This window comes from Anguilla anguilla, chromosome 15, assembly GCF_013347855.1.
Source record: "Anguilla anguilla isolate fAngAng1 chromosome 15, fAngAng1.pri, whole genome shotgun sequence".
In the NCBI taxonomy this organism is placed as follows: Eukaryota; Metazoa; Chordata; class Actinopteri; order Anguilliformes; family Anguillidae; genus Anguilla; species Anguilla anguilla.
The window spans coordinates 23,206,762-23,232,921 of record NC_049215.1 but is presented as its reverse complement, the minus strand read 5'-3'; the positions used below and the strand labels follow the sequence as shown (position 1 = coordinate 23,232,921).

At 47.3% G+C, this 26,160-nt stretch overlaps 2 protein-coding genes across 2 annotated transcripts in view; one reads left to right on the top strand and one right to left on the bottom strand.

Annotated features, from left to right (window-relative positions):
* Window positions 1-26,160, top strand: part of ftcdnl1 (formiminotransferase cyclodeaminase N-terminal like 1) — a 59,405-nt gene that overhangs the window by 20,440 nt on the left and 12,805 nt on the right. The gene's annotated exons all lie outside the window — the stretch shown is intronic.
* Window positions 108-25,567, bottom strand: cavin2a (caveolae associated protein 2a). The gene is made up of 2 exons (XM_035393549.1): window positions 24,602-25,567; window positions 108-4,633 (listed from the first exon to the last, which is right to left on the bottom strand). The coding sequence occupies exons 1-2, from the start codon at window positions 25,130-25,132 to the stop codon at window positions 3,815-3,817; spliced, it is 1,350 nt and encodes a 449-aa protein (XP_035249440.1). The 5' UTR covers window positions 25,133-25,567; the 3' UTR covers window positions 108-3,814.

The following is a 26,160-nucleotide window of genomic DNA, read 5'->3' as shown; positions in this document are numbered from 1 at the left end:
TTCTTTCTCTTGGAGAACAGAGTAGTATTGAATAGAATTGAGAACTCCTTGGAAATAGCAGGACCTGGCCTCAGAGCTGGACAATGAACAAAACAGTCACACCAAAGTCTGTGTTACAAATTGTTTATTTAAATTTGGAGATTTCTGGGGGAAAGAGTTTTAATAACATATAGGGGTTACAGGGAGACAGGGTATCACAGTGGGCATGGTTACTAGCTGTCTGCCATGGAAAAAGCTTCTTTGGCATCAGTGATTATAACTTTCATTAAAGTGTGATTATAAAGACAATGTATGCTTCTATATATTACTTCGCATCCGCATTTGTTAACATCTGGAAGGATACAGATACGATTCACAGATCTGAGCGATAGCATTTAAAGATAAAAAATCTACATTTTTATTTTTTAAAAGATAAAAACCTCCTTTTTTAAACCCCCTCCCTTGTCATATCTGATTCATATCTCTACCCCAGGCATACAGAGATAGACTTGTTAGCAAATTGAGTAAAATAGACATGTTCTCTTAAAAGAATCTCACTCTAGAATCTTCAGTAGTTCATAAAGTAGAATTGAAAGGAAAACCCTTGTGTTCCAGATGCATGGAAGAATTCTTTTCTGCTATGGCTACCTACTACAAAGTTGTGGCCTTGCTCTGAGTATTGAATTTCTACATGTAAAAAAACACACATGCCGCATCATCTGCAAACCCACAGTTGAAAAGTTTATCCACTGTTTGTCCCCACCCTCCTGACCTCCACCTCTGTTTGGCGTCTTTGTAAACTGATTCATTCTGTTACGTTGGAGGAGAGGGTAAGTCGATATAGGCATTAGTGAACCAGCTCTTCAGTTTTCTCTGCTTTACCCTTTAAGATGAAAACTCCACCCACTTGAACTGGTGGTTTGCCACAAAGTTGAGGAATTTTACATGTACGAAATAAACCTGTGAATACATTTGGGGTGTTTTTGGCACTCACTCTCTTTGTCTCTGCATACATAATGGTCCCTGGTTCAGATATTATTTTTTCTCATTTGCTTTAATAAGCACACAATATATCTACCTGTTGTTTAATTTAAGGCTAAATAAAGGGCTTTTAAAAGTCAAAGCCCCTCTCCTCATTTCTCTCTCTTTCCCTCCGTATCTTTCTCCTGTTCTCTTTCCTTCTCTTGCTCTATAACTTGGTAAGTCATTCAGTCAGGAATGCATTGACTGGATTGCTGGTCTCAACACATTGTCTCCCAGCTGTGTTTCTAGATTGAGATTTAATAACTGCTCGTGGGTTGTTCTGTAGACAGGTGCACATGTTCACAGGCTGCATTACTTTAAAATGGAGGCTGTAGCACCATACATGCATAAATGGGAACCAAACAATATAGTTAAATATGCTTTCAGTATCACCTATTCAGTTCACCTCTCTGCTTCTCTGCATAGGTAACTCTATTTCCATACAGGTATCACTCTGTGTACAGTTACCTGTTTACTCTATCCAGGTTTCTTTCTCAGCATCTCTGTACGAATACCTCTCCCAGTACAAGTATCTTTTTTACTTCTTTGTACAGGTATGTCTCTCTAAACAGGTTCCTCTTTTCATAGATATGTTTCTATGCTGCTACTCTTTCTATAGAGATATCTCTGCCTCTGTAAGTCCCCCTGTCATTGTGTACAGGGATTCCTCTATGTCTCCCTTAGTAAATTGCTGCTGAGTGCTCCCTTACATAAGGGGCATACCTGTGTTATGTGCACCCCCCCCTCCCCCTCCTCCCTCCCACTGGAAAGCAAGCCATTAATCCTACTCCTGTCCTCCTCCACGCCTCACCATACCGTTATCGCTGCAAAGGGGCCACGTGGAAAAAGGTTTTACATTAAAGAGCCATTTTTCAAAACCGGGGATTCCCTTCATTCTGTGGGAAGCGCTCTTAAAGGCACTGCCCGGCCCTGCTGAGACTGGGAGAGCCAAGCCCCGCTTCCTTCTGCCCTGAAGGAATGTGCTCACCAGGAAGTCTGACTGGGAGGACGTGCAGCACCCAAAGTGGTTATGAACAGAGTTAAGCTTCTTTTGAAAGGGGCGTGGGGAACGTGCGACAGTGTTCACAGTCAAGATGCCCCCCCCTCCCCCAGCACCACCACTTATTGATCTGTATTCAATTAATATAAATGAACACAATAAACACATGGTGTTTATTAAGCCAAAACATTTTTCTTGTTTTCCTATTTTTATTTTTATTTTTTTAAACTGCGAGTGAAAGTTAAGGCAGGTTTAGGTTTATGCCCTAAACATTCCTAAGACTAACCCTGTGAGTATACCCCTGTACAGTTACGTAAGAACAGCTTGTTGCCATCCCAACAAATTTATGTGCATCAGAATGTGAAGATTGTGCTGGGAGTTGGTTCTTGTGAGGTTGTTGTTGGTTCCTGTTCAGACTGGCCAGCTTTGTGCAAGCTTGCAGCTTCAGAACCATGCATACGCTGAAATTTAAAATATTTCTTTCATTTTCAGACTTTTCTTAACAGAGAAAAATTTCTGACTGTCAGTAATCACATTGCTGCCATCATTAGACCTTACCCACATGTTGTGGCTTTATAAACTCTTTGTAGACACGTTTGTCAGATGGTGGGAGGGCTCAAGGTGATTTGACTACCCGACAGATGTGGAGATGGCCAGAGGCTTACCGCTCTGCGGTGTTACTGAAAGCAAAGCTCATTACAGAACAGGAGCTTCAGAAGCGGGCAGTCGGGGCCAACACTCCAGACGGAACTCTGTTTGCACTCAGAGAGGTCCAGTGTGATGGAATGAGCTTGGTGGAAGGCTGTGCCAGCTCGCGAAATGTACAGACTGAGTGATCCTGGCCACATGTTGCAAAAACCCCTCCTTCCCCAGGCTAAACATTAGCCAACTCGTTTATAACTGAAGTGCTGATAGTCAGACAGACAGACAATGATTGACAGCAGAGGCCCAGGGAGCTGTGGGCTAGGGCAGCAGGTGTACTGTATGTGGGCTGAATTCTGTTTCCATTTTTTATTGATTAATATCCTGACACGTATTTATTATGATAATTTTTGCTGTTGCTAAAATGTCTTTTTTATCCTGTTATTTTTTTATTAAAAAATTTTTTCTTACCAGCCATCTGCCACTGAGTCGGCTTATTTTTTATGCCTGGCTGAGTTTAATAGATGTGGAGCGGGAGCTGAAAAGTTGCTAGGGAGCCACAGTCCTGCCGTGTGGTGGTTCGGAGTGGTGGTTCTGTGCTGTGTGGAGTCCCATTAGGGCCAGGGTGAGTAATCACCTTTGGAAGGAATGAGTCAGAATGATCCCGAATGCTGTACTCTTACCAGAGTAGGCCGGCTAAGGAGGCAGCAGGGGGGTCGGAGGGGGGGCTTCAGATTTCCAAGTACAACTAATGTTTGCTGGCGTTGTCAACGTCCGCGTTCTCCGCCGACTGAGAGGGAGTGAATATTGATTGATTGAGAGCCAGAGAAGCCTGAGGAGCAGGAGAAAGCTCAGTGACATCAGAGCACTGTGGGTTTTCTTTTGGGGTCCCCTCGTGCAAATGTATGTTTCCACGTAGGGTGACAGGTTGGGTGGCACCAAAGCTGGCTAGACAAACACTGGTAGTTGATAGATGGGAATGCAGGAGTAAATGGGAATGTGTGGTGAGTAAAAAACGGGGCAGGGTAGGCAGTTGTGGCGGGTTGGGGGTGTCCACTGAGGTGTAAGTGGAAGGCTATTGCCCAGCTTGAGTGACAGGAACGGGAGGAGTTTTTAGGGGGTTGGGATGTAGTGGGGGTGGGGAGGGATTTTGTGGATGGGACACTGGCATTAGGAGGCTTCATTCAGGGGGACCTCCTCCTTCGGGATTTCCTTTGCCTCCTCCCCTTCCGCTGCCTCTTCCTCCTCCTCTGGCTTGCGGTCCTCCTGGGGGAGCGTAGCAGACAGGGCGTACTCGGGATTCCCGTCTTCTGTGATGGAAAGATCCGCCTCCAGGCCGCTGGAGGAGGGGCTCGGGAGCTCCTCCTCCTCTTTCTCCAGGGAATCGGCCATCGCCTTGTCCTCCTCCAGCCCCGGTGCCAATTCGGTGTGCACCTCGGTGAAGGGCATGTCCTCGTCTGGGATACAAATCGGCGCTAGCTCCACGGCAGCTGTGGTGGAGGCTGCCTCAGGTTGTGCGGGCCCCTCGCCGTCCCGCATCTTCTTGACGTTGAAGGTGAGCGGCGACACCTTGAAGGAGGAGCTCTTGGCAGTCGGGCTCTTCTGATGGTTGGGCGTGAGGCTCTTTTTGATCTTCTCCCGCTGCTCCTGAGAGACAATCTTGGTGCCCAGCTTGTTCATCTTCTTTTCGATGTTCTGGCGGGAGAATGCCTTCTTCAGGCTATCCACCTTCTTCAGGCTGGAGCGCTTGATCTTTTCGGCACGGGATTTCTCCATGTGATCCAAGGTCATGTCATGACAGGCCCCGACCTCATCATCATCGTCGTCGGGCCCCAGCTCCTCATCAGAGGAAAGGTTGATGGTCTGCAGTGCCTCCTCCTGGGAGCGGTTTGCATCGGCGGGAGGTGACACTGGCCCCTCTTCCTCTGCATCGCGTGGGTAGGGTGCAGGGTCCTTCACAAAAACGCTAGCAGGAATCTCGTTCTCTTCCTGGAACATAAAAAGGACAAAACAGTGTGTTAGCAAGGAGTGGCCTGTTGTGTGGAGTAGGCTGCTGGCCTCACAAACACAAAATAGTTCCTGAGTTTGAATCCATGATGGAAACCTGTACCTTTGGTTTAAAAAAAGCTCTTTATCTCAACCTAGGTTGGAAGGAGGAGATTTCATGAGACCAAAAATAAGAGGAGCTATTATATGCTATCAGTGACTCGCTGATATGAACCAATTATTTTGCTCCTCTCTGCAGATCAAAATCTTTTGTTTTGGTTCAACTCACTCGAACCTCGCTCTCCCATTTCTGCCGCAATACATCTGGAAAATTCTCAACCTGGTGCTTTAATTGCAAAATGCATTTGCAATTGCGGACATGGTCTGCACAAGTAAACAGAGCCTTGCAAAGCATGCAGAAAATTGTTCCCCTGCTCCACAACTGCACAGCGAAACCAATTCTGTGCACAACGGGGCATTGGTATGGAAATTAACACCAGGGCACAACATCGAGAATGTTTGTAATGCTGTTGGTGGAACTAATGAGTCAGCCTGGGCCACAGCTACAGAAGCACGCATTAATGCTTTAAAGAAAATTAGTTAAGCCTTGTAAAAATCACAGGACAGAGCACTTAATCCATTCTATCAGGGCGATAGCAAGGCTCCATCACTGAGAAGCCATTAGCCAGGAATGTCTCCCATACATATCAAACTTTAACGCCTATCTTGTGTCTAAAGGCTCCATGGAGTCATAGCTCTTTCACATTTGCACGGTAGCCTCTTGCACACCCGGTTCTAGTTTTGGTTTAGGGGGTTTCATTTCGCAAACACGAGTGTGTGACAGCGTGCTGGTCGACCAAAATAACCTATCAAAGAGACTAGCGATCTTTGATCTCCACTGTTTTTGATTAGTTCCAAGCACAACACATAATTATAAATGGAGGCACAACAGACCCTTTTGTCATGATATGTACTTTTAACGGATTTCTCAACAGATGTGAATTGATAGCTGTACACTGCCGATTACTGATGTGTATTCTTTGTGCTCTAACATGAAATTTTACAGTCATGTCACATGTTTAGTGGATTCTAGGCCTTTGCAAATGGCTAAGTGTTTGTTGTTCCATGGGATGTGTACTACAAATGCTCTATTGTCCTCTGACATACATGCCAAGAGTGGCTGGCCACTTCATGTGTAATTGCTGCTGTAAAGGTTTCATTTGGCACATATTGGAATATTCTGATAGTTTTATATGACTAGATTTTGGTCATTGGCCACAGCGAATCCAGCCAGAATCTTTTCTCAGATGAAATTCTGGCAGGTAAGAAGGAAATTGGCTAGCTGGGCCAAAACTACCCTCCCCCCCCTTCCCCCCCACATGTATACACACACCTCTGTATAATGCTGGGCCTCGCCGTATGGCAGAAAATGTGCTGGGGGCGGCATTACGGCTGCAGCCGGGTGAAGTGCTGTCGTACAACTTTGCTGCGCTGGGTGGTTACGCCACACACTTGTGCTATTGTTGCTATTGTCTGGCTCACAGTCAATTCTGTGGCATACACTTACACCCCCTTCCCCCAACTCTCCCAGTTGTAACCACAAAAAGAATGAATATGTCAACCAGGCGTGGCTGTCATGACAGTGCTACTCTGCGACAATACCTTTCCTCCCATATGTCCCTACTGATAATACAGTATGCCAGTATCTAGGCACAGTATATTTTATATATCCAGTGTCTTTATAGCTACCATGTGATGAAACCCAGATGTGGTCCTAAAATTATCCCTGACATTGAATACAGATGGACTAGATTTTTTGTTCTTGTCATTTTGTAGTAATGCTAAATGATGTTCCTGAGTCTGTTTCATTCCTGTGGTTGATGACTCAGACGGGAATATAAATGTGCGCTCATATACACACACAAGCAAATTTGCATGTGCGCCCACACACAAGTGCTCACACACACACATACACACACACACACACACAAACATACATACACCCACACACACACACTTTGGTGGCTATGTGCTGGATAGTTGGCTCAAGAGAGGCTGTGTGAATTATAACAAACACTGTACTCCTCTATTCTTTTTTCTCCACTCCTTTCCTCTCTTCTCCTCACCTCTACCCTCTTTTCCTCTCCTGCTAACAATCATGTGATGAGAACAGTAGTGAAGCAGTGGGGATTGAAGGCAAGGTAAGGTGCTGCTAAGAGTTTCCACCAGCAGCTGGAGGTTCTCCAAGGCAGGAGGCTGTGGAGGAGGTGGAGGGAGGGAGGTTCAGGAAGGGAACCCAGTGATCTTTTTTCCCATCCTGTTGCGGAGACATCCCAGGAATTCTAACAATGCTTGGGAGACTCAAACCATTGGCCAACGCCCTTAGTTCAGCATTCTGACACTCTCAGACCACATAGTAGACATTACAAGCCCTTCCCAGACCTCCTTGTGTGTGCTTGATCTGTGTTCTCTACCCGTCAGCTCCCTAATGAAATCAGCTCTTAGTCTGTTCCAAACTGTAACACTATTACACAGTCTAGTCTACTGTAACACCAGCAGCTCTCTCATGCAGTCTACTCTCTACTCTAAGACCAGCAGCTCTCTCATACAGTCTGCTGTCTACTCTAAGACCAGTAGCTCTCTCATACAGTCTGCTCTCTACTCTAAGACCAGCAGCTCTCTCATACAGTCTGCTCTCTACTCTAAGACCAGCAGCTCTCTCATACAGTCTGCTCTCTACTCTAAGACCAGTAGCTCTCTCATACAGTCTGCTCTCTACTCTAAGACCAGCAGCTCTCTCATACAGTCTGCTCTCTACTCTAAGACCAGCAGCTCTCTCATACAGTCTGCTCTCTACTCTAAGACCAGCAGCTCTCTCATACAGTCTGCTCTCTACTCTAAGACCAGTAGCTCTCTCATACAGTCTGCTCTCTACTCTAAGACCAGCAGCTCTCTCATGCAGTCTGCTCTCTACTCTAAGACCAGCAGCTCTCTCATACAATCTGCTCTCTACTCTAAGACCAGCAGCTCTCTCATACAGTCTGCTCTCTACTCTAAGACCAGCAGCTCTCTCATACAGTCTCCTCTCTACTCTAAGACCAGCAGCTCTCTCATGCAGTCTACTCTCTACTCTAAGACCAGCAGCTCTCTCATACAGTCTGCTCTCTACTCTAAGACCAGCAGCTCTCTCATACAGTCTGCTCTCTACTCTAAGACCAGCAGCTCTCTCATACAGTCTGCTCTCTACTCTAAGACCAGTAGCTCTCTCATACAGTCTGCTCTCTACTCTAAGACCAGTAGCTCTCTCATACAATCTGCTCTCTACTCTAAGACCAGCAGCTCTCTCATACAGTCTGCTCTCTACTCTAAGACCAGCAGCTCTCTCATACAGTCTGCTCTCTACTCTAAGACCAGCAGCTCTCTCATACAGTCTACTCTCTACTCTAAGACCAGCAGCTCTCTCATACAGTCTGCTCTCTACTCTAAGACCAGTAGCTCTCTCATACAGTCTACTCTCTACTCTAAGACCAGCAGCTCTCTCATACAGTCTGCTCTCTACTCTAAGACCAGCAGCTCTCTCATACAGTCTGCTGTCTACTCTAAGACCAGCAGCTCTCTCATACAGTCTGCTCTCTACTCTAAGACCAGCAGCTCTCTCATACAGTCTGCTCTCTACTCTAAGACCAGCAGCTCTCTCATACAGTCTGCTCTCTACTCTAAGACCAGCAGCTCTCTCATACAGTCTGCTGTCTACTCTAAGACCAGCAGCTCTCTCATACAGTCTGCTCTCTACTCTAAGACCAGCAGCTCTCTCATACAGTCTGCTCTCTACTCTAAGACCAGCAGCTCTCTCATACAGTCTGCTCTCTACTCTAAGACCAGCAGCTCTCTCATACAGTCTGCTCTCTACTCTAAGACCAGCAGCTCTCTCATACAGTCTGCTCTCTACTCTAAGACCAGCAGCTCTCTCATACAGTCTGCTCTCTACTCTAAGACCAGCAGCTCTCTCATACAGTCTACTCTCTACTCTAAGACCAGTAGCTCTCTCATACAGTCTGTCCTCTACTGTAGCAACAGCAGCTCTCAGTCTGCTGCATATTTTGGGATTTCACACCTGCTTCTGTTTTTTATCATTGAATGAGTCAAGTCATTTATCTTATCTGAGGCTTTTGATATATTCCCAGTTCATGCATCCTCTGTGAAAACATTTTACTGTAGTCTGGTAGGAACTAGTATTGGTGTAGAAAACTTGTGAAAAATTAAGCCAGAGTAATAAATTGGAATAAAACCTGGCAATATATACTGGCCTTCTAGGAATGCAGCTGTGTGTCACAGTGTAATACCATCAGCTCTCCCCACACAGCCTGTTCCACCGTGTAACATCATCAGCTCTGTAACACATTCTGTTACATCGCCTGCTTATACTGATACCTCTCCATTCTCTGAAGTGGTTTTGAGTTCTGTGGCTGTGGACGTTGCCTCAGTCTCGTTCAGTATATGAGCTCCCTTTCCTTGTGTACACAGTACATCCATCAGATGTCAGATAAAAGACTTCACCGGCGCTGTCCGCCACCCCTCTCTAAATGGGAGCATCCTCGTCCATCAGTCTTTGTTTGGAATGGTGGGCACAGAATTCCCGTTTCTCCGCCCTGTCTGTCCATCTACTTTCCGAGAGGGGCAAGAAAAAAAAAGGTTTGAGTGACGGCTTGGCCCGCGAGGTGCAAGGGAGAGATTTGTGCCCAGCTGTGAGCCGTCCATTGGCCTGAAGAATGCGTATCTGTCTCTGCCTGCAGCCCCCAGAGTGATTTATATAAGTGTGTTCAGAGCCGCTGTCTCCCCCTTCGGATCTACGCTCCAGGACAATAACTCTGCCGACTGGAACTCGTCTGGTGAGGGAATGCTGTTTTGGATTGTCTGCGAGGCAGGGCAGTGCAGGGCTGGGGTGGGAGGGAGTGGGGGAGGGGCACCAGTGCAGAGTGTTGGTGCTGAGATGTTGGCGAATTTGAGAAGATGCAGGGGGGACTGGGTTGAAGCAGTACCGGGTGTGTTGTGGCAATCCGGAGGCAGGCTTGTAGCGAATTGGACCAACATGATGCTCACAGTATTGAACCTTGGCTGCATGACTAGTAGACTACAACTTGGATTACACAGCAGTGGGATAAAGATACTTTATCCTCCAGTGTTTTGGTGGGTTTTAACCAGCCTTTTAATTGGTTTACTGTTGCAGTAACTGAGCCAGGTGACCCATCTATGTACCTACAGATTACTAGTTGTTGTCAATGGAAGACAGACCTCTCCTCTGATCACTGTGGGCTTTCTTCTGTAGAAGCGTGTGGCTTGTGTGGTGAAGAAGACAGTTACTGGCTTGCGGGCAAATGCGTGGGAGGAGTGCCTTGTCAGAAGTGCGGCACTCGCGTGGGGTGAAGGTGGCTCTGCAGTGCTTTGAGACACGCAGCTACTAATTCCAAATTGGGGAGAAAAAACAGGGAATAAAAATCACTACACAGGAAGAAAAATAGTGCCCTCTGTGCTTATTCGGAAGCGATCGGTTTCTCAGGCAATGGAAGAAAAACCGACAGCCCTCCATTGTGCAGATTCTTTGCATGCGCCATGCTGTGCCAACAGAGACCTAATGCTCGCATGGTGAGTGTGAGTCAGTGTGAAGACTGGGCCGGCCAGTACAGCAGGAAAGATCAGCCCTCCCCTGCAGGTCCTCACAAGGCACTGTGTATCGGGCTGCAGCACGGAGCTGTGTATTGAGCAACATGTGCACAACAATAACACCAGTGACAGAAAGAAAGTATCAGATGAAAGATCTGGATTTAGTCCTCCACCCTCTGTGCATTTAGCACCCTCACAAGAGGAAAAGGACCAACCACCCCCACCCCCCTTTCGGATTAGCCCCTGAATGAAACTGGGAGGTGCTGGCCTTGAGGCAAGATGGGGTTCACTTTTCAGCAAGAGCCTTGTTTTGTGTGTCTTGATCATTCCAATTTCTCAAGGCAGCCAGATTCTCTGTATCCTGCCGCAGGTGAAATGACAACTTTCCAGCTTGTCCTCAAACGGAGTGGAGACAGATACTTGTAGACTGGAAAGCTCTCAGATTCTGTTTAGAATGTCTGCTGTCTACAAACGGATTTATTTATGGTTTGTTCACAATATGAGTTATTTATTTATTCAAAACTGGGGACTGGAGATCTGAGGTCTCGCTGCTCTGCTAGGGAAATCAGTTTCATTTGAGCTCAGTGAAAAAAGAGCTGCAGTAATGACTGCTATTTGTGAGCTGGCTCTTTCACGCCTAATGGATGAGACGGCATGTTAATGCTGTCTACACGTCCCATGTGTGGAAATGTAACTCTTAATTCGAGACGCGTTTCTTGGCGAGAGCTGTAATTACAGTGTGAATGAAAGAACTAAGGTGCACGGTCTGAGAAAGCTGAGTCCCAGCCTCGCTGTTGTGCCAACCTGCCTATAATCTGGATTTAGCTAATGCATGCTGTACCTACATACTAAGAAAATGGGATACAGCCCAAAACTTGGGGGTTTTCTGATGTGTGTCTGTAAGCTTGTGAATGCAATAGGTCTTCTTCTTTCTGCATGCTAAACTCCGACAAAGGGGTGTGGGTAGGGGGGCTTGGAGCATAGCAGAAACCACATTGAGGATGTGGTTCAGGACTCTTGAACCCTTTGTACCACCTTGCGCTTCACCCCGGGTTAGAAAGGGGAGGGGGAGGGGTGTTTTTGGTAGTGTTTGTTTTTGTGCAGAGCAGTTTCAGGACCCAGCGGTTTATGTTTGGGGGAGTTGGCTGAACACCTGTCTGCCTCACCCCAACAACTGCATCCCAGCAACCACTGGCTTTTTTCCCAGTTCTGTTCTGAGCAAACAGTGGAGCTCGAATCAAGGGAAGGGCTGGGCTTTTTGACTTCCAGAAGTGCCAAAAAATCTGAGCTGAGTGGGTGGATAGGCCCCATGATGGAGGCGAGTTGTCAGAAGAAACCCCTTCATTACATAGTGAGGCCAATATGTATCTCTCCATATCTCTCTTTTTTGTACAGTGGCTGCATATCTTCCCTGAGTGGATTTCAGAGTGGCTTGATTGAGGTCAACCGAAATTGGTCACTGTGCATGCCGCCTCCTGTCAGCCCCATTTTATGTGATGAGGGGCCTCCTATGGGAGAGACGCCCCTCTGCAGGGGGATGTTACTCCGCTGACCCAGAATCAGCAGTGTGAAAGGTCCCAGGATAATTAGGGAGCCCCTGAAGCTGCCCCCCGGGCTTTAGCGGATCACTGGAGAGGAAACTTCACAGGAGGGTGAGGAGAGGATCAGGATAGAAGTTGGGGAGAGGGGGATGAAGAATAAACATGGAGAGATGAAAGAATGGACAGAGATGGCTAGAGGGGAAGGAAAAAGAAAGGAGTGGTACTTTAGCAGTAGAAGAAAAAGTGGAGAGAGAGTGGAAGACGGGGAGTGGCTTCTGGTGAAGTTAAAAAAAAGCAGTCAGCCAAGGCAGAGAACCAAAGCAATGATCTTGAAAAATGTAACTAACAGTGGTTTTGCTTTTATAATTTCATATCTTTAGAGTGCAAACAACCCATAGCAACCCAAGAGCTGGGTGGGAGCAACGTATTTGCTGGTTAGGTCATGTGACATAGGATCCGTTTTGCCTTTTGATGCAAAAAGCGGGATCGCTTGCCATTGGACCATCACTTCGGGGGCCTGGCTTTGGGCCAGACCACCTGGCTTCATCCAGTAGCTGCCGTGTTCACACCTGCAGCATTGAGCCAGCTTGTGGGTTGTTTTGCTGTCTGTTGGGAGAGGCAGAGGGGTGTGGTCAGGAAGAAGAAGGAAAGTGGGCAGCTGAGAACAGAAGAAGGAATCTGAAGAGTGATGATGGGTGAAATGGAAAATAAGTCAGAAGTTTGAAGTGGGGGGAAATAGAGGGGGGAGATGAGGGAGGCAGCAGGAGCAAAGAGTGAATGTGTGTGTATGTGTGTGTATAACATTGAGTAAACTGCTGTACATCTCATTTTAAACCTGTCTGTCTGCCCTGTGAATGCAAGCCTACTCTGTCTCCAGCTCCCTCTCTCTCTGCCTTCCTTCACACTTCCATGCCTTTGCTTGGTTGCCCTCTCATTCCAACAGATAACATGGCTTAGCAACACCAGCTGTGAGCGCGTGGGCGTGCGTGTGCTGTGCATTAGAGTATGGGTGTGTGTGCGTTTTATGTGTGTGTGTGTCTGTGAGTTATGTCAAGATGTGCGTCCAGGTGTAACTTATCTGGAAAACAGCCTCAATCGAAACACGAGCATATGGAATGTTCCCACAGAAGGAATACACTCCTTATCCACAGGAAAGAAAGCCAGGGACTGGGGGCGTAGGGGGCGCGCTCAGGAAAAAGGGGATGGGCACTGCTGGAAAATATCTGTAGAAAGAGCCATGGCCTGAGGAAACACGTGGACATCCATGCGTCACAGGGGGCCCCAAGTCCTGCTAGTCAGGCTAGGGGATTGGCCTCCTTTCTACAGAAAGGGACTCACAATGGCAGCCTGTTGTGAGCAGACAATGTCACAAGCCGTTTGGCGAGGTGGACGGGGGCTTGGGTTACATCGGGTGTGTGGACTGTCCACCCATCCAGCTGCTTCTCCCATCACCCCCCCCCCACCAAAAAGAAACAAAACAAAACTACCTTCATATCTTTATATTCACCCCAAGGACATTCCATAAATCCGCACGCCAATAGCACGCTCCCCATCCCGTCTCTCTCTCTCTTCCTGTGTAGTAATTAGATACAGTGTGTTATCTGAGTCTGCTCCACAACAGCGGGCCGGGCCTTCCGGCCTACTCCAGGGCCTGGAGGTTTGGCCTTCTGCTTATCTATTGTTCAGAAAATGTCTCTTTCCCGGAGCTCTGCTATAGCCTGTAATCTATGGTGGTTTTCTCTGTGGATGTAGAAGTGAGACATCATATTCTCTCTGCCTGTCTTTCATTGGATGTACTAAGCCAACCAAATATACACACAAATTCACACATGCCCACACATACTGCGCACACACACACACACCAGCGAAGAGCTGGCGCGTCACGGGACATGCACAATGGCAGTTTTTGTGGGCGTGCATTCGTTTGCATGGACTCAGTGTGCCCCAGTCTGTAGAGCCAACCGTTTGTGTTTGAAAGAATAACGAGCTCACAGGACAATTAAGGCCTGGGTGGGGCTCGTCCTAAAATAACCCACAGAGTATTTGGCACCAAGCTGGAAGCAAGAGGCAATCCAGAGCTGCAGCTTCTCCTGCATTTTTGTTTCATCTTTAACACCAAGCATGAGAGCCAAAGGGGCTTGCTCTAAGCTCATAAATCGTGGCCTATGAAACTAACGGCTGCTTGTCCAGAGAGCACATTGCTGTAAAGAATGAGCCATGGCACAAAACCATCCAAGATGCACTTAAGGAACAAGAACGGCATTTTAGTTTACGTAGAACTATTACTGAACGTAACAAGACCAGGAACTAAAATATCAGGACTTATATGGAATCATGCCTCCTAGCTCTCCAGGGGTAGTTTAAGGGGAAAGAATTCTAGGCATTTCTGCTAACTGGGGGAAAGATTTTTTTGGTTACAAAAAGACAATGTTTTGCCTGTCTTGTTACCAGGACAACCTTGCGAGGGAAATCCCAGTGGTGGTGCAAGACGCTGGATCAGCGCGTCAGGCGATAGAGGGCAAGAGCCCCTGACAACGGGGCAAAACAAACTGACAGAGACAGGGATTCCTTTACAGATCTGCTGCGCTCCCAGTCAGTGAATCACATGCATCTCATGCTCTCTCTACTGACACCACGAGTCTTGTTCAGTTGACTTAACCCTCTAGTGAGTATGGAACCAAGCCCAGTGCATATATGCTAGTGGCTATACACATGTTCCAAGGCAGATTATTATATTATCATATTATAATTTGTAAAAATTATATTCAAGTTTTTATGATTATAAGAAAAAATAAGATTATTAGCACTCTTATTATTTTTGTTGTTACTATCAGATTTTTATTGCTTTTATGCTTATTTTACTGCCAGAAATAATTCAGATTTATACTGGCAAGATACATGTCCTGCATTAGGTGATATCTGCAAAACATGGGAGCAGCTAGAGAATAGAAAGTATTTCCATTAAGCAGTGAGTACGCAGTAGGGCTGCTCGGTGGCTTATCCTGTCAAGGCACTGTTCTAGTGCCTGGGTGGGCCCCAAGGTCTGGGATGGAATCCCGACCTTGCCAGCACTGACGGCAGCTGGTAGCTCTGCAGGGCAACCAGAATTGTCTCCCAGTGCCCCCGCTGGGTGATTGGGGGCCCATGGTCTGCATGCTGAGGCCCTACACAGCGTGTCTTCCTCAGACTGGTGTCTGTGTGAGATTGGCTTGTGGACTGCGATGCAGAAATGACCAGCTGTCAGCACCACGTGCTTCAGAGGAGGGCGTGTGCTCGTCTGCAGCCTCCAGACACAGCTGTATCTGACTCTGGAGTTGGTGCTCTATCTCTGCTCAATGTCCAGGGAACAGATAAAATCTAACTGTACACTACAAGGTGTGTCAGTAACATAGAAAGGCACAATTCACTAGTAGCAAAGCCATACATGTTGCCTCATGGAGAAAAACAGGCTTTACAGGATGCCGTTGAGCTCTCAGATTGCTGTTGACTGAGGATATGATGGGGAGGCGTGGTTGTGGATCATCCTGTGTTGGCTAGAGGCCTGACTGCCTGAACGCTTCCCACAGTGCTGAGCAGCAGGTAGGTCAGGCCATGGAACCACCACCGCACCCCCCCCCCCCCCCCCCCCCCCCCACCCCCCTCCGGCCTGAACATGCACTGTGTGCTATTGTTCTCTGCAAACCTTTCAACCCGAAAACAAAACACTGTCAATAGGCACACACACACTGATTTTTCTCTGTCTATCATTCTTTTTCTACTTCATTTATGCTTTATTGGCATGACATGGGTCAGTGTTTTCAAAGAGGAGATGGTAGTAAACAACAGGAAACCGCTAATTACACATCTAAGCTGGAATTCCACTGCTTTCATCCCCTTTCTCTCTGACTGTCTCTTTTGTCTGTAAGTCTGTCTGAGCGCCTCTCCTCTGTCTGAAAACAGCCCGCTCTGAGAAAATAGGTGCCGTTTCACTCCACACTGCTCCTTCCACTGGAATTTGATTGGGAAATTCTGGATTTGCATTGATTTGAATATACAGGGAGTGAAAGAAGGAATTCAGTGTTAAAGCGATACTCTCCATCCAGGGGGTGCTGTAATAAAAATCACTTAACTGAATGCTGCCAGGGACCTGCATTCTGGAGACATGTTCAGACCTTCTAATCCACCTCACATCCACCCCCTCAACCTAATTGCCCTTATACAATGTCTTGGCAGTCCCTAGAATAATCCCATCAAACATAATGATGTTAATGAAACTGAAAATAGCTATATTTAAGAAATGGATGGTCTACCCTTCCCCTGCACTCCTTCAGAGAGGGGGGAAGAAGAGGGAGCCCCAAACAGAGATGGTAAACACTGGGGGCTTGGCTCACTGGGGAATCCCCACAGATATTGGCTGTCGGCCACCCCACGGACTGTACCACTCGGTCTCCCCCATCCAGGGGATCGTTCGCTGGAGAGGGTCCATGTCTTGCCATTTAAAAAGATCTCAAATTCAAAGAACATTGTTCTGCTTACCCTCGGAATGGCTAGCTTGTTAATGTCCTCTTTAATTGCGCCATTTATATAAACCTACAAATAATATCATGTTCAACATTCCAGGGTGCATTGCATGCCACTGATGACCTAAAATGACATGTTATTAGTTGTGTGAAAAGCAATGTATATCTGGTGTGTTTTGTCTGGTTGTGCAGTTCCCCTGATTGGCTCATCTTTCAATTGAGGGTTTTGTGCCCACAATGAAAGGTTCTATTGCAGGTTGCTTTTAAAAATGATTACAGGGGGTGCAATCTGCAAAAACCTTAACATCAGCGGCCAGTTTAGACTCAAGAAGCCAGGCGAGGTGAGCTAACGGTGTAATCAGCTTCTTGAATTGATCGATTAGGTACTGAGAAACAACAAAATCCTGCTGATCCTGTTGCTCGTGAGTGCATGTTGAGGAAATGGCTGTAGGCCTCCTGTTTTCAGGAAGTAGCAGGTTTGAATCCCGGGGGTGGGGAACAGCCATTGTATCCCTAGATCGACATTGTTAACCTTAACGGCTTCAGTAAATACCGAGGATTACTCGCCCTGCCTGAGGGTGTCTGCGATGCAAAAATAACAATAAAAAAAAATGGAAAAAGCCAAAAGACATAGGCAACGGTTCCCTGGCTCTCACGCTCCTGGAGACAGTCCCCAATCTGATGCAAATTCAAAACCCGAATGGAAATATTAAGTTCAAAACGCCAAGCCTGTTTTGCAGTAGCTCCTTGATGTGCCGCCATGCTGTCAGCATTGTATTGTGGGAGGGGGAACTGCGTGACCTATTGCCTGTTCTCTGAATTGGGTCCGGCTGCATTGTTTCTGGACAACATTGTGGCAAAGATGGGGGTATTTCCGTCACGGTAAAGAATTTACGGATGCAACCCTTTTTTATGTACTCAGGGGGGTTTCAGTCCCTGTATTTCAGATGTAGGTGCTGAAATTCACACATGCACCAAGCAGGTTCTTTGGTGTATGCAGGCAGACAGACTGAAAGGACAAAAATGAGTGTAATGTGCCTGTCTCTTGCATAGAACGGCACACTGCAACAGCAATCAACAAGTAATGGGCATTTGGTTTTCAGTGTACTTGTGCAGCTGCTGGTGAAGAGGAAAGATAATGAGCTACATATACACTTCCACTCAACATTGTGGGTATTTATCTAGTTCATTACACCCAAGACACTGGGTATTTACTGAGTGCACTCCCATACTGGCCATATATGCTGTCCACTCCACACACCCCACATTGTGTATTTACCCTGTCTTGTCCACTCAACACTCTTTATTTACCATGCATTGTCCACTCCATGCTATGCATTTACCCTGTCCTGTCTGCTCCAAACTTTGTATGTACCCTGTCTTGCCCACTCTACACTGTGTATTTACCCTGTCTTGTCCACTCCACACTGTCTGTTCACCCTGTCCTGTAAACTCCACATTGTGCTCCACACTGTCTGTTTACCCTGTCTACTGTACAGCCCGCTCTGGGTATTTCATATTTTCATCACTGAAACTCCTCCCAGTAGATCTAAGCTCTCAGGACAGGAGACAGTAAATAGCCCACAGTAATGTCTGCTTTGTGGGAATCCCTGAGGGGTGGGCATTCCCATGCATGGCCTATGGTAGCCTGCTCACGGCTTAACAGATGTACTGCTTTCAATCTGTATGGCTGAAGATGGAAAAAATGTGTGTTATGGAGACCCAGAGCAGCCAGTGGACCATGTGATCACTGACCCTTGTGAGCCTGCTCCTCCCTATCCTTCCTACTCTTTAAGTTCTGCTGGCCACTGTCCAGAGGTTCTGCTGTGTGTATGTGTGTGTGTGTGTGTGCACCTGTGCATGTGTGTGTGTATGTTTTTGAGGGTGTGTGTTATACACCACACCTTTTCACATGCAGCTCCAGTATTTACCTCTGTATAGAGGAATGAGCTCCTGCATTCCCCACACACTCTAAGGGTGCTCACCTCTTCACCTAACCACGGCTTGTGGAATTCTGGGAGCTGCAACTTTCTCTTCTGCTTGAGGAATGGATTCCAGCAGCATTCCAAGGAGTGGTCATGCTTGTGTAGGATAGTTTTGGCATTGGAGAAGACAAATGTGGTCCCATCCTCACTAATCAACCCTAATCTCCACTTTAAACACTTGAGATGTTACAGAGAGAAACCAGGGGGCTTGTGTGTGCAGCGCTGTCAGAGTGTGAGGACTCAGTGAGATGGGGCAGAGGAGCATCTGGTTGAGACAGGGTTTGTAAAGGGGGAGGGTTTTAGGGAGGTGAGTGAGGGGTAGGCAGTGTGTGTGTGTGCGTGCAGTGAATATATATATATTTTTTTTTTGGGGTGGGGGGGGGGGGGGGGGGTTGTGGGCCAGTCAAGACAGAGTGAGTAGGGAAATGGGAGAGAGGGAGAGTTGTCAAACCTGAACTCTGTGAAATGCACCATAGCTAGCCCAAGGCTAAGATGGCGGGGTCTGACACGCCTCTCCAAACTGCTCTTCTCACCTCCTAAATCAGTTTGTTTTTCTTTCCCCTCCCTCACTCTCTCTCTCTCTCTCTCTCTCTCTCTCTCTCTCTCAGGCATTGCATTCATACATGAGGGGATTATTAGTAGAATGAAGCCCAGGCAGAGAGAAAAATACCAATAAAGAAGCATAACAAAAACAGAAGGCTTGTGGGTATCTGTGCTTGGTTGGAAAAGGCCAGCACGCTGAGTTCCCAGTGGAGCAGAGATAGCCTTATTTGGGTATGGCAAAGAGCTCTCCATAAAAACACACGGCCCAGAGCTTTCCTGTTTCAAAATTAGCCTCAAAAAAGCTAAAAGCTCTTGCTTCAGCACAGACAAGACCCTGTATGGAAATGTTGAGCAATTAAGACTCAAAGCACAACTTTTCTAACAGCTCTGCATGAAAGAATGAAAGCTGTAAAGTGTTTAAATGAACAGTCACCAACGCACTTATTTTGGCCTGCGAGATTCCGTTCTTGAAACGGTGGACACCGAATTCAATGGAATATTATGCTTTTTTTCTGCAGGATGCTTGCGTGAAAGTCCCTGCTGTTCACTATACAGTGCTCTCTCTCCACCTTCCTTCACATGCGAATGTGGTATGTTCTCTTCATTTTGGAGCAAGCTCTCCTAACACACTCGAAACACCTTTCGCTCTTGACATAATTTATCCTATCGCCTTGGTCTATTTATATCATCCTGGGAGAGGAGCCTTGCTAAACTGCTGGAATTTACAGACATGAGCCAGGACCAAATCTTGTGTAAGAACATTGCTTTCAGTCTCTGGCTCAAGAGACGGCTCTGAAAGACTTGAAGAAAAAGGAAATTTATATTCGCTGTCGATCAGTCCATTTTCTTTGGTGAAAAGTGAAAGCAAACTAAAGCATTCCACACCAACCTCACCCAAAAGCAGTAAAGTACCTGGCAAACAGTACCGTGTTCGTTTGTCTGTTTGGAGGGTAACTACCAGAACACAAAATGACACCCCAGGTGCTTTGAATCACCGTTGAAGACATTCTCACAGCACATAATGGAACGAGGTAAAGTTCCTGGCCTTGTGAAACACTGTGGTTCTTTGAAAAGTGACAGTTGAGAGAACAATATGTTGAATGTGGGTTTCTAGTCCCAAAATGCAACCGTTTCACTTCATGACTTCTAATTACATCTCGACTACTTATGTTTATTTTCCATACTTGAGCTTTTTCAGTCTATGTTGTGCCTCTTTTGAAAAAGAGATTGAATTCTTTTGATAAGGGGAGTCATAAACACACCACAACCAGAGCTCCTGGCTAGATGAGCAAAATGGAATTTAAATCATAGGCTTGAATTAAAGACATTTGGAAATGGGCTTATGACCAAAAATCTGCTGCATTGAATCTGGGTGTGGAAGTACTGTTGAGTGTGCTGCCTATGATGAAGATTGGCTTTATGATATGTACTGTAAGAGTGCTATGAATTTTACCTATACAGAGACCTGTATCAGCTAAACAAATATATGATTTCATATTTAAAGTTGCACTCCTGTTAAAATGAACCATTGTACCTCAAGGCCTCATGGTTTCCTTGAATAACCTGTAGGAACAAGTTGATTCTTGACTATTTTTTTTGTCTTATCAAGTGCACATCTAAACATGGTGCCATACTGCACATGAGCATAAGTTGTCACACTAGGGCATGTCTTTGTTCACCAACCAGCATAGAAAATACCTCTCTTCAGTTTCGTCACTTTGAGTGATTTATTGCTGTGATAACTCTTCTCTTTGCTATGATATCCATGCGGGATGAACTTTGATTGACAGAACACTGTCTGTGGAAGGAGGATGTAGCCCAGTCCTTCCTGGTTTTCTTGAATCTCATTAAGCGTTCTGGCCAGTGAGATTCGTTCTCTGGGTTTTAAAGAAATTAGTGCTATTTCTTCACTGTCCCAATCTTACGTGTAGTGTAAAACATCTGTGTTGCCACTAGGAATACAAAAGTGCAGTAGCACAGTATTCATCTTCAAAACCAGCTGGTGTGCAAAGTATCTGATCTAATAAAAAAAGTTAGCATTGTCAGTTATTACACTACCATAATGTAGCTATAACATTGGTAAATACAAAATCAGCAAGAAATGTTGAAGACAGGTAGCTGAAGAGGGACAGAGTTGGGGGAGCCAAGGCATGGTCTCAAACTGTGACTGTCTGTACTAAGTGATGCGTAGTTTATGGCCGCACCTTTATGTACCTGAGACTACAACCGTACGTGTGATTCAGTCGGGGGTGCTAAACACAAAAAAACATAAAAACCCCACTGCCTTCATTAAACACATGCCCACAGATGAGGTTTGCTTTTCTCAGTTGCGGTGGCCCCAGGGGTGGGCTGAACACAGCCCACGCCCCAGCCCATGCAAAGCAGCCAGTGTCTCGTATCTGTGCTGATACCCCTGCCCACCCCCTCCCGGCAAACCTAGGGGCTCTATGGAAAACACCTGTGCTGACAGCCAAGATCAGCTCCATCACGTGTCGTCACCGGGAAGAACTCGGCTTTGATCCCCTCCACTCCCTGGAGTGGGGCGCTAACAACCGCCCCATATTGAAAAACAAATTCAGGCACCATTTGAGGTGACTGATGAGCTGTGGATGTCCTATCCATCAGAAAATAGAACATAACATGCTGTGCGTGTGATCGTTGCTGTTATTGTTCATTTGACTAATGGGTGTCCTTATCCAGGACAGTTCAGTTCACATTGGTGCACATTACCTATTACTACAGCAGGATATTTAGGTGCTGGTTTAAGGGAACAATGGCTGAATCTCACCTGGGATATGAGCCTGCATGCTCCTGGGCACTTCAGAGGCCAGGCCTGTTTCCTGTCCACTGTGCCACACTGCCTGCAGTGGACTGCCCTGCTGGGACACTCTGCTTTTGTCCTTTCACGTGGTACAGTGGTAACCAACCCTGTTTCTGGAGATTTACCGTCCTGTAGGTTTTAATTTGAACCCTAATGTGGCACACCAGACTCTGCTAGTTAACTGCTGAAAGATCTCAAGCTGTTGAATGAGGTGCGCTTTGCTAAGGTTGGAAGTGAAAACCTACAGGATAGCGGATCTCCAGGAAAAGAGGTGGTTACCACTGACGTAGCACATACCTGTTGTATATCGGGCCTAGTCCTGTCATGTCGTGGCACTGTGCATATGGATAAAGAATAGCGAGCTTATTCCTAGTAATGGTTCAGACTAACTGCCTTATGCTTCCAACCGCGCCTGCTAAATTCAGTGGAAGCTGCAGAGATTCCAACAGGAGATGACATAAACGCGCTGTCAGCGGTGGCTTCTGTTGGACGTGGTCTGTTCTTCTGATTTCTTGACGGAATTTGAGGTCCCGTAAACTGAACAAAAGATATTTGAGAACTTCTCTTTTCCTTAGCACCCCAGGAACGCCTGGCACCGTCTGTCTTGACAGGGTGAAATTATACTGCCCTTACACTCTGAAAATTCAAGGTAGGCTGCAGGGGCTGATCATTCCCCGTCATGATATTTTATGACATTATATAAAAGAGGCTTTTTTATCCTAAAGGGGGGGAACTGCAAACAACAATTAAAACAATCTCCATAGCTAAAGAATCGAGCAGACAACTTGCCTTAAGGCTTCACCAAAAGTCATATCCTCTTAACCCTGAAAACACAAGCCTCTACACAGCAGTGGGCCCCCTTTCCTGGTCACATAAAACACACCGCAACATCCAGCTGGAAGCTCAACACAAACCCCTTTGGCGATCTCCATTTTATAGGTCCTCAAAAAACGTATGATGAAGACATGCTGTGTTTGTAAAAATAAGCATATGAAAAAAGTTGTGAAAAGTTAGTTCATTTAATGCAGGAAAGCCTGTACTGCATTGAGTATTGACAGTCTGTTGAGGTATGGATTGCATTTGCATTTCTGGTTACCAAAGAAATGGAACTGTTTCTTGAGAACTACTTTGTCATTTCTTGCAGTAAACTGGTAAATGAGTATTGGTAAATCAATCTGAGAGAGCGGTATCTGTTAAGACTTGTGTGCTTTCATGAACTCTAATGCCAAACCACACCCTACGCTACAATACCCCCCCCCACCCCCATACACACACGCACACACACACACACACACACACACGCCTTTGCATGCACTTATGCAAACAGTTTAGCTTCCTGACCATTAAGGATATCAGTAAATAGTGGGAAACTTTGTCTCCACCTTTATTAGGAAAAAGAGAGCAGGGCTCCATATGAGAGGGGTGGGGGTGGGGGGGGGGCTTCAGATCTCCTTACACTGAGCTCTTTAGGAAGAACAGGGAGACAGGAGCTTTGAAGCTCTGAACAAAATCAAACAAGCAAATGGCTGTAATTAACGCCTTTGCCACGCTCATTAGGCAGAGAATAAGCCCAGCCAAGCCTACGGGCCCAGTAAACTCTGGCCCAGTGTTCTGTTTGCTGTTCAACAGTCAGCCAGTAACTCAGCTTCAAGAGTCTACGTGACACGCAGTCTCCAAACAGTGGTACTTTACAATTCAGTTGACCTGGCAATCTAAACCAGAAAAACTGCACAGCAAGAGCGCCAAAATTCAAAAACACACACTCGCGCATGCCCAAACACGTACACACATGTGCGTGCAGCGACACGCGCACAAAGTGAGGACAAGTGAAATCCTCAGAGTTCGATTAGAATTTTCTGAAATACAGATTTCTCTCATGTACTGCGCTTTAGTATTATTTTGAATGCAGAACTCTTTTGGTAAAGTCTAACTGCCAGTTACGAGACGGCTGTGCCTGCCAACATGCCGCGTCACTCCTTCCAAAACCGCCAAGCAGGCGGGGAGAGGAGGGGAGGGGAGGGGAGTGGGGGGGTTATTGCATGTTGATTTTCGCCACATCTGCAGGGCGCCCGCCCTTGGGTGTGGCAGGAGGTGGATACGGTGCCTGCCACAAACGTAGGCCAGAGTGGTGATGGGGGAGGGCCAGGTGGAGCAGGGTGGATTCTACCGTTGAGCATAACATCTGTCTCTGTCTTCCACAAACTCACACACAGAAACCTGGAGACTCATGAAACTGTGTGCCAGCTTCCCCACCTCCTGCCCACCTCAGCCAGATGCTGCAGCCCCCTCCCCTACCCCCCACCCCCCCAGAGGTACTCCAAGAAAGTGTCACTCCTGTCTGCCTCTCCCATGCCCTGTTTCCAGCTCCTACTGCTCCCTCACAGCTCAAAAGCACAAGTCTGAGTTTCTCATAGTAGGCACATAACACATAACACATAACAGGCACCATCCTGGCAGGAAGTGGGTAGAGTATAACAATGTGTGTTACAGTAAGTGCTTGCCCCACTGAACACAATGCCAAATGAAATGCCTCCCCTGAACACCTCCTTTGGAAAATATCCTCCACCCCAAACAGCTCTAACCTGCGAGCTACACTACACAGACCTGGGCAGTAACTGACGTAGTCTTAGTAAGGTGCGTGGATGAAGGCTGTAGGAGCAGAGTCATCCAGGAGTTGAACATGCTACATTCTCGTTGCGAGGTCAGCATGCTAATATGCTACCAGAGTTTGCAAACTTGTTCATCTTGTGGAGGGAAAAAAGAACCAAAGCAATGACAGACAGGTACATATTTGCTATAAAGGTAATTTTGACTCTGTGACCTCCGTTCCACATTTGTCACTCCCATGCAACCCTTCACCCCGCCCCCCCCCCCCCCCCCCCCCCGCCCACCCCCCGTTGCTGAGTAACATGGCCTCTGACCTGGAAGATGAGGACTTTGAAGTGGTTCCTCTTGAGCAGGTGAGCGTGGTTGGCCTCCAGCTTCTTCACCTGCACGGCCTGCTTGTCCATCTTGTCCTTGACGTCTTTCATGTTGACGCTGACCTTGCGGGACTTCTCCAGCAGCTTGCTGACAGAGTTGGAGGTGGAGGTGTGGCACTTGGAGAGCTTGGTCATGTCGCTCTGGATGCCCCGCACGGCGTTCTCCATCTCCGCCTGTCGCTGCTCCATCTTGTGCTGGTTTTCCTGGACCGTGTCCAGCATGTTGACCAGCTTGTCCAGCAGGGTGAGCACGGTGATGGCGTTCACCTGCCCGTCCTTGGAGCCCCCCGGGGTGGTGGGCGTGCTGGGCATGCCTGCCGCCGCTGCTCCCCCGCCCTCGCTGCCCACCAGCTGGGTCAGGCTGTGGGCGGGGGAGGACTGGGTGGGGCTCGGGCTCGGCACCACCAGGTCCTGGCTCTCGTGGGGGATGATGGCGCTGCTGCGCTCGGCCTGCACGGCGTCTTCGCCCATCCTGCCGATGCTTCGCTCGTTAAAACCGCGCGGCGGGACGCTTTCTTCAACCCGTCAACCTGGACTTGGGCTCAGGGATCCAGATGTTTTTCGCTTTTCGTCTTTAGCACCCTCTCCCGCTCTGCTCTCTCGCTCTCTTCCGCCCGGAGCTGTCGTCCCGCGCGCACTGGAAAAACTTCTTCACTGATTCCAGGTTTAGAGTCCACACCCCTTTTCACAGAGAGCTGCCCTGCTCTATCTCCTCCCTCTCTCTCTCTCTCTTCCTCTCTCTCTCTCTCTCTCTCTCAGCACAGGCAATTACACTGTACTCAAAAGCGCAGCAACATTCCTGCTGCCTAGCTTAAAAAACCTCCCTCCCCACCCTTTGGGGAGGGGCCTGGTTGCCGTGGCAGCAGGCCCGGCCCATTGCTGAGAAAGTTCCGTGTGTGCGTGCGTGTGCTGAGCTGTGTGGGGCATGAGCCACACTCTCCGCTCGATAGATTACCCCCCTTCTCCTTCAGCGGCCGGCTCGCTCCCTCCCCGCTTGTTTTCGCAGGGCGCAAAGACCAGAGAAATGTACACGGCCCTGTTTGAACAATGAGATCATCTGTACCAGGGTGGAAGCCGTCTCCCCTGGCGACCTGCCCAGCCCTGCCCACTGCCCCTTGCGGGTGACGAAGGTGTGTTTTTTTTCCCTCAGGAGAGAGATTCCACATAGCTCCATTTCCGTAAATGCAGTCCCAGCTATGTTAGAGATTTTGTGAGTGCGTGTTTATATCTTTGTATGCACACGTATGTGTGTTTTTCTCTGTGTGTACAGTATGTTTGTATATGTGAACGTAGTGTGTGTTTGTGCGTGTGTGTGCGCATGCGCGTGCGCATGTTTGTTTATGGGAGTGACTGTGTGAGTGTATATGTGTGTGTGTGCGTGTGTGTGGGTAGCCTTTCTCTTTGAAACTCCCAAAGCCCTCTTAAAACAAGCAGAGCTCCCCCGTGCCATTGTCAGTGTTATTGTTTCTGCCGTTGGGCTCACTGGTGATGCGTGGCGC